Here is a 17,072-nt window from a genome sequence, read left to right as displayed (position 1 = left end):
TTCCAGCACGATTTGTTGAAAAGACCACCCCTGTGTTTTTAGTATTACAGTGTCATGTATGTGTGTGTGCGTTTATAGCCCACCTTGGACCACAGAGTCTGAAGCAGCTCCATACCTGGAGCTCATTGTTATCACTATTTCCAACCTTCCATTGTACTGCCACCACTTCTAACCTCTACCATTCTCTTTTGGCTAGTTTTTTCTGTGTATCTGATATCTCTCTGATTCTCACATCCTTTTTGTCTTTCAGACCTTTTATGAACTGTTGACCCATCATGTTTCTTCCTCTTTGGTTGATCTCCTCAGGTTGTTGGAGGTTTTGCTACTGGCAAAGACATTCCTTCTTCTTCATTTCAGGCAACATGTTTTTTTTCCATACTTCCTGATTCAAAGCCATGGTGGGTAATCTCAGTTACTAAAGAGCTGGTCTCTGGATTTTTAAAGTTATGCTATAGAATTTTAATAATACCAACGGTGGAGGATGAAGAACATATGCTATTTGGGAAGTCAGCCTATATTTGTGTTGACTTCGTGTGTGCCATTATTTCCTTTATTCATGGCAACAAGATTTTCTTGTCAAGTCTGTTTAGCTACAGAATTGTAATTGGGCTTGCATTTTCTGTTCTTTTTTCTATCCCTAAAAGAAACATGTAAAACATCTCTTGAAACCACTGGGATGGAAAGGGATAACTGTATTTTAAACTTAAGAGCTAAAACAACATTTTAATCACCCAGTCTCTTATCACTTAAGAGGAAAGAAAACTAGAAGCCAGTGAAATAAATTATTTGTCCCAAATCATGTAACTAGCTTGAAGCAAAGCCAGGAACATAACTCCGGTTCCTGAGGATATTCCCTCAGGATATTTCTACTAAACCACTCTCCCTCCCACGAGAGCACATCTGTATACTTACAATAAACAATAAAAAATAATTTAAAATATGACAGTCACACTTTCAGTCAGGTCATTCGATCACACTTTACATGATCCTTTACATTTTCCTTTACAGTTACTGAAAATCTACGCAGGAGGTTTTCATCTTTGTTCTTCCCCCCAGGAATTGTCCAGGTATTCATTTGTCTGTGTGAGTCAGGTCAGCAGGGTTGACGCTAAATAAAACTAAGAAGTTAGCAGATTTGCTTCAGTATTTCACAGAGCCACAGCCACCCACCAACCATGATCTTACTTGGACCCCCTGTGGACCCAGAGGGCCAATCATCATCTCTTTTATGCTTTATTTTCATCAATGCTGGGTTCCTTTGTGACAGGCACCAGGCAGCTTGGAGACCCAAGCAGTTAGCCTATGTGTCACTAGAAGACAGTATTAATCCTGAGAACATAATAAAAAAAAAAAATTAATCCTGAGAACTGGTATTTCTGGATCTCCATTAAACAACCAGGAAGATAAGCCATAGCAAACGGGATTAACCAACTGTTTCTGTCCCTCTAGATTTAACTGCCCTATTGTAGACAAATTGACTCAGTTATTTTAATGATCTAAACTGGAAGCATATATTAAAAATTGACATGAAAATACTTAATTTTTCTTTGTCCTTTCCAGTATTTGCAAAAAGAAATCCTATATTTGTCCCTGCTCTCTTCCCATACCATCTTCACCAAAGTAGAGCAATTACAACTTTCTAGGACAAACACAGTATTTATCTGGGTATTAAAAGGACAAAAAGTGGGGGATAAGGAGAGAGGCAAACAGAATGAAGCCTGGGTATGCAGAGATGGTCTGGGGAGGCTATGGACAGTTAGGCTCCAAAATAGCTATGGGGTATGAGTGAAGTAGGAAAAGAAAGAGGGTGTGGGATCAGGCAAAGTTCTTAGTTGCAAGCAACAGAGATCAACTGGCTAACTTAAGCAAAAAAGTAATTTATTAGAAGGATATTGGGTTGCTCACAAACCTGAGTTGCCAGGCTCAGACTATGATGAGGGACCAACAGAGACTAAGCCACAGGAAATTATGGCAACAGTCATGCTGCAGAATGGTTTTGTCAAGATGCCCACCTGGGAAGCACCACCTCCTCTGCCATTAGATATGGTAACCCCTGGACCCTGCTGCCATGGACCCTACCGTTGTCAGCATTGCCAGTGAATTCTAAACTCTCCCTTCATCCTTGTATCGTGTAATCACCACTGAAAGTACCAAGTGGAAGTGTCCAACTATCCGAGCACAAATCATATATCTGACTCCTTTGGCATCCATCAGCTGCCTTGCCTCCCACAAAACTCACCCAGTTTAGTGGACTGGAGGAAATTCCTCTAAAACATATAAAGGATTTGAATGCTGGGTAGCCCCCAGGTCAGCTCCACCAAAAGTCCTCATGGGGTCTTCTCAAGCTAGGGCATTTGTTCAAAGACAGCTGTATGGATGCAGACATTGGCCGTCAGGGACCAAGATGTGACAGGGAGGAAAAAGGGTGCTAGAGCCTTCTATCTATGCCCATTAAAGAGGAACATCTAATCTGAGTGTCAGAGAAGAATTAGAGTAGTATATAGCATCTCTGCCACCATGTTTACTCCATAATTGGAAATAGTTTATTCTCTTAAATGTGGCCTTTCCTGAGGCTTCTTCTGTTCATCTCAAGATATTTTCCTTTAGGATTTTGAAGAGGAAGATGTTTGCAGACGATCAGTTTAGTCTTGTTTAGAAATCAGTTTCCTGTAAGTAATACTTCTATCCCGACAACACTCATTTAAAACTATAAATGGCACTGGTCTGTCAATAAATACAACTACAGAAAAAATTGGTGATAAGTGTCACATCATAACTCTGACAGTCATAACTAATTTTCTAGTGCCTTCCCAGCTTCAGAGTGTTAATTAAGTAGGCCTCAGAATAGCTCTAGAAGAAACTTGCCTGCAGTGCGATCACTCAGCATATAAATAAAATCTAAGGAGTGGATCCTTGAATTCTGCCTCAAACCATAAAATAATTACTTTTCCCTCTTCAAGCCCCTCCACTTATACTCCAGAGTGAAGGAATTGTAAGGAAAGGGAGTATAGGTGGGAGATAGGGAGAAAAAGACAGGAAAGGTAAAGGAGAAAAGGAATCAGGCAGAGAAGATGAGCAGACCCCAATACCTGAGAGGATGAGGAACCAACATAGCAGCTGGCTGTCTCCCAGAGACTAAGCCTGGACATGCCTAAGGCCAGAGGAAGGTCATGGGATGGAGGAACTAATGCAAAATCTGTGAGAAACCCTGGGTAGCCATTTGAAGTGAGAGGTAAATGGCAGCCCACAATTTAAGAGGCCACTGGTAAGGAATAGGTTAGAGGAGAGCTTTTTTGCTGTACTTTTTTGCCTCCTTCAGTCTGGCCTAGGTGGATTGCCACCTGCCCTGCCTTATCGCCCTTGTGAGGGCAAAAACCAGCAGCACCAGCCCAGGGCTGGCTGGGCAATGTGGGCTCACGTCTGTGAGGGCCTGCTGGAGTGCATAGGGTAACCTCTGTGCCTGTCGACCTGCCAACTCTGAGCATTACCTCCTTCCCCACCACCCCCTTTACAACGCATAGGCCAGCAGATTACAATGAAGCAAAAACAGTGTGTGGGTGGGAGGAGGGGGGTAGAAGTAAAATTAGATGTGGGGGCAGACTGGACCCCTGTGTGGGTGTGAAAAGGAGTGTGGTCAACTCAGAGGTTGTCCGCCTTAAGGGGCTTTCCTTCCAGCCCCTCTTTCTACTCTGGACCTTCCCCACATTTAGCACCTCCCCTCTGAGGGTCTCAGTACTACTCCAGGTAGCTGACACCCCCAGGGGTTCAAGCTCACAGGAGAAAATAACAACACATCTGCAGAATGAAGCTACATGAGAGAAATCAAAATGGACAGCCTTTCCCAATGTAGCCCAACTAATAAACAGGAAGAATAAGACTTAAAATAAGCAAAGTGAAAGAATTGTGGGAGAATTTTGGATAGAAGGGCTTCATTAAAATGACCAGGTTACTGTTATAAAGATGAGCCAACTGGAAATCTCAGAGTTAAAAATAACACTGTTTACATAAAGACCTCAGCAATGGGTTGGATGTTAGAATGAACAGTGGATTAGAAAACTGGAGGATCTACCTAAAGAGATACAGGATATCAACAGAAAAATTAAGAAATTGGGAGGGCAGACCTGGTTATGATGTCAACATAATAGGGGGCCCATAAGAAGAAAACAAATGGGGAGAAAGAAATATTTGTAGAAATAATGCTGAAGAATTAAGAACAGCCACTTCCCCAACATCCTGGGGGTGCTTTCTTAGGGCTTGTTGAAAGCTACAAGCTTAGCTGAACTAGCTCCACTCACATAATAACAGTAAATATTTGTAGTGTATGTACCAAGTGTCAGATACATGCTGGATTCCAAATACGTCACAGATAAAATCCTCCGAGAGAGACAAAGACAAATGCATGGAACAATGAGCAACTATTACAAAACATGAAAAAAATTATATAATGGAGTATAAAATTGGGTAGTGTAGTCCATAAGTTTTATGAGTGTTAAATGGTGAGATCAGGTTAAGTTAGGGTCTTCAGGATAGACTTGACTTGACACCTGTTCTTGTGAAGAAAATATGGAGGACAGCATTTCCTGAAGTGTGTTCTATGGAACACTTGTTTTGTAGACTAGTCTTGGTGTTGCATGTAAAAGGCTTTCCAGGTGTAGTAGAACTTGACCATGTTTTGACTGCCTAACATTTGAGCTCCATTCCTGTATGTCTGGGGGAATTCCTCATTCTATGAGCCTTCACTGGAGCTAGAGCTCCTTCTTTTTTTTTTTTTTTTTAATTTTATTATGTTATGTTAGTCACCATACAATACATCATTAGTTTTTGATGTGGTGAACCACGATCCATTGTTTTCGTATAACACCCAGTGCTCCATGCAGTACGTGCCCTCCTTAATACCCATCATGGGGCTAACCCATACCCCTACCCCACTCCCCTCTAAAACCCTCAGTTTGTTTCTCAGAGTCCATAGTCTTTCATGGTTCATCTCTCCCTCCGATTCCCCCCCTTCATTTTTCCCTTCCTTCTCCTAATGTCCTCCATGCTATTCCTTAGGTTCCACAAATAAGTGAAACCATCTGATAATTGACTTTCTCTGCTTGACTTATTTCACTTAGCATCATCTCCTCCAGTCCCATCCATGTTGATGTAAAAGTTGGGTATTCATCTTTTCTGATGGCTGAGTAGTAGTCCATTGTACATATGGACCACATCTTCTTTATCCATTCATCTGTTGAAGGGCATCTCAGTAGAGCTCCTTCTTATACAGACGTAGAATAGCAGCCCCTTCTTATACACACACACAGACACACACTAACCCCAAATTCAGCCATGGCACGTGGCCTCGGTGCTACCAATCACATCTGCCTTTCTCAGGCTTGCAGACTGGGGAGCCAGTGATGTGGAGAAGCATCTGTTAGTGGCAACAGAGGTGACATTGGTTTCCAGCTATGGCCATGGCAATGGGGCAATGGCACTTAAAACCCTCCAGAGGCTTTCTGTTGCTCTTAGAGTAAAGCCCCAACCTCTCTCATGTGACTTTAAGACTCCTCAGGACCTACAATGGTCCTTCACGAACCTTCAACTTCAGCCAAACTGATTTTCTCGTAATCCTTCAAACTTCCTTCTTGCCTTCCCTCTCATTTCTCCTCCTTCTCTCCCTCTCTCCCTCCTTCCCTGTGTCTACTACACTGTTCTTTCTGTTTGGATATTTCTCTTGTTCTGCTCTGCATTTTTCTGGTTAACTCTTACTCATCCTTTGGGAAAATATTCACCCTGAAAATCTATGTCATGCACTGGCACAGGAACTTAAATATTAATGCAATTGATTAATTGGCATTCCGTGGGCAAACCTGTGATCTCAATGAAGGCAGACTATGTCCACATAGCTTAGTACTATATCCCTCGTGCCAGAACAATGCATGGCACAGGATAGGGAGTCAAATATTTAGTGAATGAACAAAGTTCATCACAAAGCAGCTGGAATCTAGACTGCATCTCGTTCTATACTACTTGCCTGCCGATTATTATACCTCTCTTTAATGTTTTCCCATGTTTTTATTGGAATTGAAATGTTTAATATAAAACTTAAATCATAAACCTAAGTTTATATGGACATATTTGTGTGTATAATGAAGTTGGTGAGTTGAAGCATGCTTCTTAGAAAAGTGTCTGGAATGCAAAATGCTGAGTATCTAAAAGTATAGGGAATAAATAGCTCCCAAGGGGTAAACTGCTCTTTTCAACAAGATGAATGAGCTGTTCCAGGAAAGCTGTGAGCCAAACTGTGAAAGGAAATTAATATCCTATGTGAGATGAACCATATAACCTTCTCCTTTGCCAGGGGCGGTTGGGCTTCTAAGTGTGTCTCCACACGTGGAAAACAGTCAACAACTGATTGATTGGTGAATGTGTGCCAGTGGAAAACCACCACCCAACCCCAAGTGCAGATGGGACAGCTCTGCCTTCCACTCTGCCTGGTGCTCTGCAGGTCACAGAGTACTGTTGCCCATAGTCTGGGTGGTGGTGGGTAGTCTGGGTGTTACTATTCCCATTCTACAGTTGAGGAAATGGACATCCAGAGAATTTAAGGTATTTGTCCAAGGTCACCCAGATAGTGTAGTGTTAGTGCCAGACATAAAATCTAGGTCTACATAGTTTTCTTCATTATGGTGTAAATTTACAGAAGGTGGTTTTCTAAGGCCAAATCAGGCAGAGAGAATTTTATTTTTTTTATTTTTTTTTAGGAGTTTATTTATTTATTTGCCAGAGAGAGAGAGAGCAAGAGAACATGAGACTACAAGCAGGGGGAGCAGCAGGCAGAGAGAGAAGCAGCCTCCCCACTGAGCAGGGAGCCGGATGTGGGACTCGATCCCAGGACCCTGGGATGATGACCTGAGCTGAAGGCAGACACTTAACTGACTGAGCCACCCAGGCGTCCCAGGCAGAGGGAATTTTAAACAGTTACGTCAATAACTATAGGAATTATTTTAATGCTTATCTCTTTAAAAAAAAAGGTAAAACCTGTGATTGAACTAACTCCATTCCTTACAGTAGTTATGAAAACTGGGGGATGAATGCTTCATTTAATAGGACTTTCTAGCCTCTAATAAGAAAGGGATTCAAAACTGCAAGGCCCCTTTGCTTAGGGACAGCTGTTTTCCTACAATGTCACATAATAGACCCTCCCAGCAGGCCTGCTTCACTCAACAGGAAGGGTCTTGGCAGGTGGGTACAAGTTGAAGGTAAGGTGATGGTCTGGGAGAGGTTTAGAGTCTAGGAGAATGACTTTAGTGCTTAAAATCTAATGTTGTTCAGGTTGGTTTATGTTCACCCAAAATATATGTTGAAATCCTAATCCCTGAAATCTATGAATGTGGCCTTATTTGGAAGTAGAGTCTTTGCAGCTGTAATCAAGCTAAGATGATGAGGTCATTAAGGTGGGCCCTAATCCAGTGTGACTGAAGTCCTTATAAGAAGAGGAAAATTTGGATACAGACATGCACAGAAAGGAGATCAGCATGTGAAACAGAGACACACAGAGAGAACACCATGCGACAACAGGCAGAGATTGGAGTGATACAGTTGTAAGCCAAGGAGTACTAAGCATTGATGATTACCACCAAAAACTAAGAAGAGGCAAGAAAGGACTCTATCCAGAATTCCAGAGGAAATGTGGCCTGGCTGTCATCTTGATTTCAGACTTCTGGCCTCCAGAACTGTGAGAGAATACATTTCTGTTGTTTTAAGCCACCCAGTCTGTGGTACTTTGTTATGGCAGCCCTAGGAAACTAATATACCTAATGCAGAATCTAGACTAGTACCTTACTGTTCAGTGCAGTACTAGCTTCATCTGGGTCCCTGACCATATTTCTTTTCTGGGTAGAGCAGTGGGGATATGAGCCTTGTTAAGTAGACCAAAGACAATGCAAAGTCCTCCTGCTGGCCGAGAGAGAGAGGGAGAGAAGGAGAGAGGGAGAGAGAGATTGTAATCGATGAAGTTAGCATAAGCAGGTCAAGCACCAAAATAAGGATAGACTATAGCAAAATAAACCAGGAGAGCAATAAGAGTGTTTCAGAAACTAAGTGTTTGCCACATCCCTGAACAACAAAAAGACTACACAAAATGAAGGTTGTCACTCAGAAATGGGCAAAACAGAAAGGCCAGTGCATCATGGCTTCCTTTTTATTATTATAATGTAATATTTTAGATATATAAACAAGTATAGAAAATAATGTAACAAACCCCTCTGTACCCACTACTCAGCTTAAGAAACAAAAAGACAGTTAGAATTCCCTATTTGCCCCCACCCTATGCCATGCATTGCCACAGGAACTTGAATGTTAACATAATTCCTTATTTAATTGGCATATCATGTGCAAACCTGTGATCTCAGTGAGGGCAGACTCTGTCCACATAGCTTAGTAATATATCTCCTGTGCCAGAAAAATGCCTGGCACAGGATAGGGAGCCAAATATTTTTTTTCTTTTTTTTCTCTTGTTTCTATTTTTTTTTATTTTATTATTTTATGTTAGTCACCATACATTATTACATCATTAGTTTTTGATGTAGTGATCCATGATTCATTGTCTGCGTATAACACCCAGTGCTCCAAATATTTATTGAATGAACAAAGTTCTTCCTAAAGTAGCTAGAATCTAGACTGTCCTGGGATGTCCTTCATCCCCCAAAGTAACCATTTTGGGGAGATAGTTTTTCATGGGTCTCTTGATTCCTGCACATCTTATAGGAAGACACTGACTGAATTTTTTTTCTAATACTATCGTTTTAAGAATATTTGTATAGCAAGCAGCCTCAGATGATAGAGACAGCATCCCTCTCTGGAGCAAAAGTAAGGCAGGTTTACTGCCCATTATAAAAGATATGTGTTCCCTAAGCTCATGGTTTCTCTTCTGTCTTGCAACCCACTGTATGTATGTAGGCAGCTATCTGGGCCCATTCACATCACCTTCATGGTATTTGGCAGCAAGAGGAACTGATGCAAACATGCTGATGCTCAAGCTGCTTGCTGTGACAAGAGGAATAAAGTCCTTTGTCCCTAACCCAAGAAGTCTGTCTTCCATCAGGATCAATGAAACTGTGGCAACTGGAGTAAAGTCTCAGATCCTTCAAAGCTTTTGAAAACGATTATCTTCAGTTTGGTGTTTATCACTTCTGTGTATGTATATTTTACTACAGATGGATGATAGATAGATGGATAGTTTTGGTTTGCTTGTTTACAAAGTTTATGTAAATGAGATCATGCAGTATGTATCTTTCAGCAACCTACTCTTTTTTTCAATTTATCTTCTTCAGAGTGATCTGTATCAGTCCATATTGTAGCTTATTCCTTTCATTCTTGTTCATCATTCCCAGTGCATATGTAAGAGAGTTCTTTTTGTGTATAAACTTATTGGAAATGCTGGAATGTAATGTGAACTCATCTTCAGCTTTAGTAGAGATTGCCAACTTGCCCTCCGAAGTGGTTGTACTAAATAACATTTTCATAAGCAATGTGAAAGAGTTCCTGTTTCTCTGCATCCTTGCAAATGTGGTATTGTCATACTTTTGAGGTTTTACCTTTCTGATGAGTGTAAAGAGCTGAACATCTTTTCCCATGTTCTTTGGTCATTCGTCATCTCTGCAGTTACCTATTTTTCTATTGGGTTGTGTTTTTCAATGAGTTTTAAGGACTCCTTACATATTCAAGATATTGATATTTTGTCTGTTTTTTTGTACAAGTAACATATCTTATTCTATGGCTTGTCTCTCTCCTTCGTTCATGGTGTTTATATAGTTTCTTGATTTCACAGTGAAGTAGTAGGAGAAGCCTATATCCATAGTGGTGTTCAGTGGAGTCAGGGATTCAAAATAGTGGTGATAGCATGATCTGACCAAGCGTTGTGTGCAAACTCGGATGCAAGAAGCTTGGTTTCCAGTCATGATTCTGCCATAGCTGAGTATCCTTGGGGAAGTCACATCACCTCTGTGTCTTGGGCTCCTCATCTGTAAATAGAACCTTTGGACTAGATGACCTTCTTGAGCACCTTCCCAGATACAAGTTTCTCTAATGAGTCAAGGCCATATGCACCAGGCAGGCAATGACAGGACCTATGTGGACAAGTCCATCTTAACTATAGTTTGGGAAATGACTGACCAGCTTCTGTGCTGTTTTGCTTGACTCCCCCACATGGGTAGCCACTTTGTCCTCTATGTACCAACAGGACTTGGTCACGTTGCTACCACAATATCATCACATTTTGCTGTTGGTAATAACATCATTTGTCTCTGACTAGATCGTGAGTTCCTCAAGGACAGGGTTGCCTTTAGTGTACCCGCAGCACCTCCCATAGCTCTTAACTCAGTGAATGTTTGATGCATGATGGAAGGAGCATGGAAGGGTAGCAGGAAAGGGTGGAAAGAGGGAGAGAAGGAAGGAAGGACCAAATAACCTGAACACTTCCAAGATATACAGTTAGTGAACATAACACAGTTACTAAAACTGTGCATATTAGGAAAAGCAAATACTATTTTAGCTATTTTATAGGGAGACTCAGTTTTTCAAGATCACATGGGAAAACAGTGCTGTGCTTAATAATGGAAGCCAATAATCTCTGATTTATAGTCTGATGTTCCAACTAATAGAGCCTGCAGTCTCATTAATTTAGCAAAACCAAACCAGATTTTAAATTAAACTCATTTTCATCCTCTTTATGCAACAGAATTATATTAGTTATAATTTTGAACTTTTCCCTACTGACACATTCCAACAGATTAAAAAGGGAGTCTCGAAGCTTTAAGACCTTTCATAATTGTGATCTATATAATATCAGAAATGGGAGTACTTAAATAATTCTCTCTTATCTATAACGCAACTCCTTGCTTATAATAAACATAGAAAGAAAATAAGATAGATGTGTAGCAGTCATATATCCCTTATCCTTGGTTTCACGTTCCACAATTTCAGTTACCCATGGACAACCACAGCCCAGAAGCAGATGATCCTCCTTCTGACATATGGTCGGAAGGTTAATAGTAGGCTAATACTCCGTCACAATGCCTACATCTGTCACCTTGCTTCATCTCATCACATAAGCATTTTAGCCTCTCACATCATCACAAGAAGAAGGGTGAGTACAGTATGATATTTTGAGAGAGAGAGAGAGACCACATTCAAGAACATTTATTCTATTTTATTATTAGGTATTATTATTAATACCTTACTATGCCTAATGAATAAATTAAACTTCATCATAGGTATATATGTGTGGGAAAAATATGGTATATATAGGGTTTGGTATCATCTGCAGTTTCAGGCAACCACTGGCAGTCTTGGAACATATCCCCCCACGGGCAAGGGCGGGGGGACTATGAAGTGTTCAGGACAACAGGAAGAAGCCACAGGAGGGAAAATCTTGGCTCTTAAGAATGGTCTGTTACAAGGTGTCATGATCTATCATGCATGGTCAATACTCTGTCCTTCACTGAGTTTTGCCTTTACAGGGCTTACTTCACTGTGGCAAATGTAATCCAATTTTCTCAGTTGCACATTAGCCTCTGAAAAAGCAAAGCAAAATTTGAACAGGACTCTTTATCCTTTCCTGGGGGCAATGCATTATCTATTTGTATCAAAAAAAACCACCCAGTGTTTCTATCTCCTACTTTAATATATTTTTCTACAATTTATTATGTCAGTATTTCTGAGTTTGTTTTTATTGTAATTAGTAAGACTGTTATTAAATAATACAAAAGTAAATGGATTATAAGAGCCAGACAAGGAATAAAATTAGGTGTGGCAATGAGCATTGAGTGGGGTAATATGGTGGTGGTATATCTGTTCTGCTCCCTACAGATCTCCTTCCTACTAGCCCAGTTTCAGCCCCATTAGACACCAGCTTCCAGACATACTCGTGACATTTGGTGGTGTCATGGTTGTGCACTTCATAATAATGGGCAGTTGGCAAGTTGCTGACAAATGGGGTCATCCGCTAGCTGGTTCGGTTATAACAGTATTTCCCAAAGTACAGGCTCCAATCCATGTGCATCAGAACCCCGCAGCATGCTTGGTAAGCATGCATATTTTTAGGTTCTCTTCTTGATCTGCTGAATCAGAAATGCTAGGGGTGGGCTTGAGGATTTGAATGCCAAAAAGCACACTAACATTTGAGAATCACTCTCTTAAAGTGTGGGGAAACAAAATGGAGGGAAATCTCTTCTGGCACTAAGTACTTAAGAAGGGAGAAGGAAGCTGCATTCCTAGGTAAAGAAAAGAGAGTAGACAAGCTAAAGAGGAAGCTTGCCTTAGTTCACAGTTTTCCTTAGGTTTTACCTCAGTTCTGATTGCTGTAGATTTAAGCCAGACTACAAGGGTGCTCTCACACCACGTGCTGCATAATGCTGGTGAGTGTTTGTATTATGAACAGCAAAAGTGAGCTTGCTTCTGAACTAATGCATTTTGTCAACACTAGGGACACCAAAGATGAAGTTTACAGCTCCCTAAAAGAGCCAGGCAGGTAAACGGTTAAAATACTGTATGATTCACAAGATACCACTTCACACCCACTAGAACTGTAATAATCAAGAAGACAGCATCAAGTGTTGACAAGGATGTGGGGAAATTGAAACCCCTATATATTACCAGTAATGTAAATTGCTAGAATGTAAAAAGATGAATCTCTTTAGAAAACATTTTGGCAGTTCCTCAGAAAGTTAAACACAGAGTTACCATGTCCCGCAATAATTCTACTCCTAGGTATACACTCGAAAGAATTTAAAACATACTCACACCAAAACTTGTATATAAATGTTCAAAGCAGCATTGTTTGTAACAGCCAAAGAGTGGCAACAACCAAAATGTCCATAAACTGAATAATACATAAACAAATGTGGTGAGTGCATACAATGGAATATTATTTAGCAATAAAAAGAAAACTACAACGTGGAAGAATCTTGAAAACATTATGCTAAGTGAAATAAGCCAAATACAAAAGGGCATATGCTATTCCATTTGTATGAAATGTCCAGAATGGGTAAATTCAGAGACAAAATTAAGATTACTGGTTACCAGGGATTAAGGGAAGTAGAGAATGAGGAATGACTGCTAATGGGTACAGGGCTTCTTTCTGGAGTGATGAAAATATTCTGGAATTAGATAGTGGTGATAGTTGTACATCTCTGTGATTACATTAAAAACTACTGAATTGTACTTTAAGAGTGAGTTGTACAGTGTGTGAATGATATCTCTATTTTTTTTAAAATTTTATTTATTTGTCAGAGAGAGAGAGAGAGCACACGCACAAGCAGAGGGAATGGCAGGCAGAAGGAGACGCAGGTTCCTCACTGGGCAAGGAGGAGCCTGATGCGGGACTCGATCCCAGGACCCTGGGATCATGACCTGAGCCGAAGGCAGATGCTTAACCGACTGAGCCACCAAGGCGTCCCTATATCTCTATTTTAAAGAGCAATGGAAGAAGTGTCCAAGAAAAAAAAATAATAAATTGGACTACATGAAAAAAATGCTTGGTGGCTGTCTACAGGAAAAACTCACTTCCATTTTCTTCTGCTCACACTCGACACTTCTGATACCAGATGTGTGGGTTTTCTACACATCAAGTAATTCTGTGACACCAGGTGGGTGTCCTGCAGTCAGTTCAGTTCTACCTGGTTTTAGCATCAGATCTCATAGGTTAAGGGCTCAGTCCCACGAGACTGCCCACCCCCCCCCCCCCACTTAAGATGCCAATTGCAAGTCCAGGTATTAGAGTAAATCTGAAAATTCCCAGAGCCGCTAAAGGCCTTGCCCTGTCGGATGAAATTGACATCTGAGGGGGCATAGCCCTGGGGATAAGAAGACTGGGTCAGGTCCTGTCAATGAGGAGATGAACTATGAGAATGGTGAGGACATCATTGTGGGTAGAGGGTAAGGTCTGGATATGGACAGTTTGAAGGACATAGAAGCAGTAGAACTCAATGACCTATCGACTGAGAAGGCTAAAGGAGTAGGAATCAAGGATGACTCTCATCTAACGGTTCTCATTAGATGGAATAGCTTCCTGGTGAGGCCATTCAATAAGCAAGGGAATTCAGAAGAAATTAAAGTTAAGAGTGAAGAGAGTGATAGATTCCATTTCTGACAGGTAGAATTTGAGGTACTAGTGGAACATCCAGAACTTAGGGAAAAGGTCTGCACTAGAGGTAGGGTGTTGGCAATTATCAGCTGCAGCATAGTAGAGTTTAGGCACAAGAAAATGTTCCCTTCGTGAACAAGTGCTTCTTATCAAATTAATAAATTACTCTTGGATTGTTTCAACATTAAAAAAGCAAAGTGGTTTAATGAAGAATGATATAAGAGAACCAAATAGTAATTATATGATATCCATGTGGTTCTGTTTCCTCTGTTTCCATTTTGAACATGTATAGATCTTTCAGGGTTTAACTGCAAGATTTTCTTGTTTCATTTCTTGCCCCTAATAAAGAAGTTTTCAAGAGAATACTAAGGTTTTAATACAGCAGGAGGGGAAATCTCATATGAAAGATCAGGTTTTACTTTTTCTTTCTTAACATGTCTTTTTTTCTATTTTGTTCTTTCCATATAGTCTATGGTATTATACAAAATGAAGGAAAACACCAGAACCATCTAGATCCAGGGCCACAGTTCAATTTTCTGTCTTTAAAACAGCCTTGAAAGTGTTAAATCCTTGGGGTTGATCTGTGTATTCAGAAGGAGCCATGGAGCTGCTGATATAGAAAAGCATTTTGTGTCAGGGACTGATTTATGCCTTGGAGTAGGACAAAGAGAAGAATACTCAGCCCCTGTGGTATCTGTTGCTAGGGGAGCATCAGGCCATCTGCTAGGCTTTAATAAAACATGGCAATAACATTTTGGTTTGAAGCACAGAATAATTTTCCAAACCAAAATGAAAATTTGTCAGCAATTGAGGAGCTTGTAGGTTTTGTGTTTTGTTTTGTTTTGTTTTTTTTTTGAAGACATTTGTATCTGTACCATTTATATTCAAATGAGAAGAGATATCAATATCTTTCTTTTTCTGTTCTGGGCTTATTCTCAAAACCTTGTATTGACTGCCCAATTCGAACTCCTCAGCCTGCCATTTGAAGCCTCCAGAATCTGGTTTCACTGAAGATCACGTCAGGTGGCAGCTATGATGTGTGTTTGTGTGTGTGTGTGTGTGTGCATGTATGTGCATGTGTGATTTGCCTTACCTTCTCTCTCTGCCCTGGCTCACAGGTGAATGCTGTTCGGGTGTATGTGAATAGTTCCTCAGAGAACCTCGACTACCCAGTCCTCGTCATGGTTCACCAGCAGAAAGGGGTGCTGTCCTGGCAGGTTCCTCTCCTCTTCCAAGGACTGTAAGTGGATCTTCTCCTGGACAACTTCGCTACATTTGTTTTCTTTCAATGACCTAGACCTTAATTGGTGTTTTCCCTAGTAAAAGGAGAAATCAGACATTTGGAATGTTGATATCATATGCATCCCAAGTGCAAATAATGGTCATAGCACATAGCCCAACCTGTCCAAGTCTGTTCAGTTTCCATCCTCTTTTTTTGTCTTTTAAGTATGCTGGGCATGGAGCCAAATGTGGGGCTTGAACTCACAACCCTGAAATCAAGACCTGAGCTGAGATCAAGAGTCAGATGCTCAACCAACTAAGCCACCCAAGCACCCTGACTCTTTGAATTCAGATAAGCACTCTACCTAGATATGTAGCACCTGGAAGAACTTTAAGCATTTTTAATTCTATCCAGAATATTCTGTAGCTCTTGGTTAGTAGATCATCCACTGAGGACAGGGCTAGGTTCAAGAGTCAGTGTAAATGAGTAATACCTCCATTCTCCAAAATGCCCACAGAGTGTGCATCCTTCATTCTATAGCATTTAAGTGCTACTAAGTGCTAGAAACTAGGGATACAGCAGTGGGGGGAGAGGAAAACAAAATCCCTGCCCCCATGTAGTTTATACTTTTGCAGGAGAAACTGTATAAGGTACTATTGCACTACTAAGAAAAAAACCAGAAGGCATTCAGACATAGGTACATAGTATGGCATTAACTCATTTTTAGTGGCTGAGTAATTTGAGGATTGAAATAGTAACTCTCATAGCCTTGACTTGGGCTCTGGGGCTTTTTTTTTATGTTCCATTTAGCAAAAGCTCAAAGAGTGGAAATATGAAATCAACTGATTGTTTCATCAGCACAATTTCCCCTTCAACATTTGGTATTTTTTTTCTCATTGAATTAGGAAGATGGTGTGACATAATATAGACACAATCAAAGTGAACTGGCCAGCACTGAAGAGTCCTCAAGTCCCTGTTATTACATCACACAAGCCTATGCCCAAGACTCAATCACTATCATAGGTCCAGTCTGAAATTTAAAACATAAGGACTTGAAAACAAATTTGGAGAGAAATGAAATAAGATTGGCTTTTTTTTCCTTGCTTGTTCACCAAGTCTCTCTTTCATTCTTGCTTGTTTTTCCTTCCATCGGCTGCTACAGATACCAGAGGAGTTACAAGTACCAGGAAGTAAGCCGCACCTTGTGTCCCTCAGAAGCAACCAATGAAACAGGACCTCTGGAGCAACTGGTAATTGTAGATGTCACCTCCATGGCTCCACTGGGCGCCCAGTACAAACTGCTGGTTACCAAGATCACGCACTTCCAGCTACAGTAAGCAGGACCTCTTGTGGCCTTTCTCAATTCATTTGTCTGCACATGCTCAGTCCAGTCTCCCTTCTGCCAAGTCAGCACTCAAGAAGGAAATTAGCCACTTGGCATATTGTCTTAGCAACTTCTGACCAGTCCTGCTCACAGGTGGGCAACAGGACTGTAATCTGTGCAATAGGGAAGCAGTAGGGACTGGTGCAGAGGGGAACAGTGCCCAGCCTCAGAGGCATGTCTATTCTCAGGGGTCTGTGTGAGGACCCTGCCTGCCTGTAGTCCAAGCAAGAGGCCCCGGTGACTGGGTACTTTTGTATTATGCGTCAGTACCACTCTCCTGAAGGAAGTTTTATTTTTCTTCTGAGGAAGACCTTAACCTATTTTCTTGTCCTTACTGCTAG

General features: G+C 40.9%; 1 protein-coding gene across 17 annotated transcripts in view; it reads left to right on the top strand.

The window, feature by feature from the left end:
- SIDT1 (SID1 transmembrane family member 1) overlaps positions 1 to 17,072 on the top strand; it is an 89,283-nt gene that overhangs the window by 10,461 nt on the left and 61,750 nt on the right. For 15 of the 17 annotated variants that reach the window (XR_003518288.2, XR_004820289.1, XM_027585459.2 and 12 more), the window contains 2 exons: positions 15,244 to 15,365; positions 16,510 to 16,680. Coding sequence is in view for 14 of the 17 variants with exons in the window: in XM_027585459.2 (XP_027441260.1) it covers positions 15,244 to 15,365; positions 16,510 to 16,680 (293 nt within the window). In the remaining 3 variants the exon portion in view is untranslated. Of the gene's footprint in view, positions 1 to 9,043; positions 9,178 to 15,243; positions 15,366 to 16,509; positions 16,681 to 17,072 lie in introns of those variants that run through there. The other 2 variants (XM_027585460.2, XM_027585464.2) reach the window with 2 other exon arrangements.

The sequence above is a fragment of the Zalophus californianus genome, chromosome 1 (genome assembly GCF_009762305.2).
Source record: "Zalophus californianus isolate mZalCal1 chromosome 1, mZalCal1.pri.v2, whole genome shotgun sequence".
Lineage (NCBI taxonomy): Eukaryota > Metazoa > Chordata > Mammalia > Carnivora > Otariidae > Zalophus > Zalophus californianus.
The sequence above is the reverse complement of the archived record's forward strand: the minus strand, read 5'-3'. Positions and strand labels throughout refer to the sequence as shown.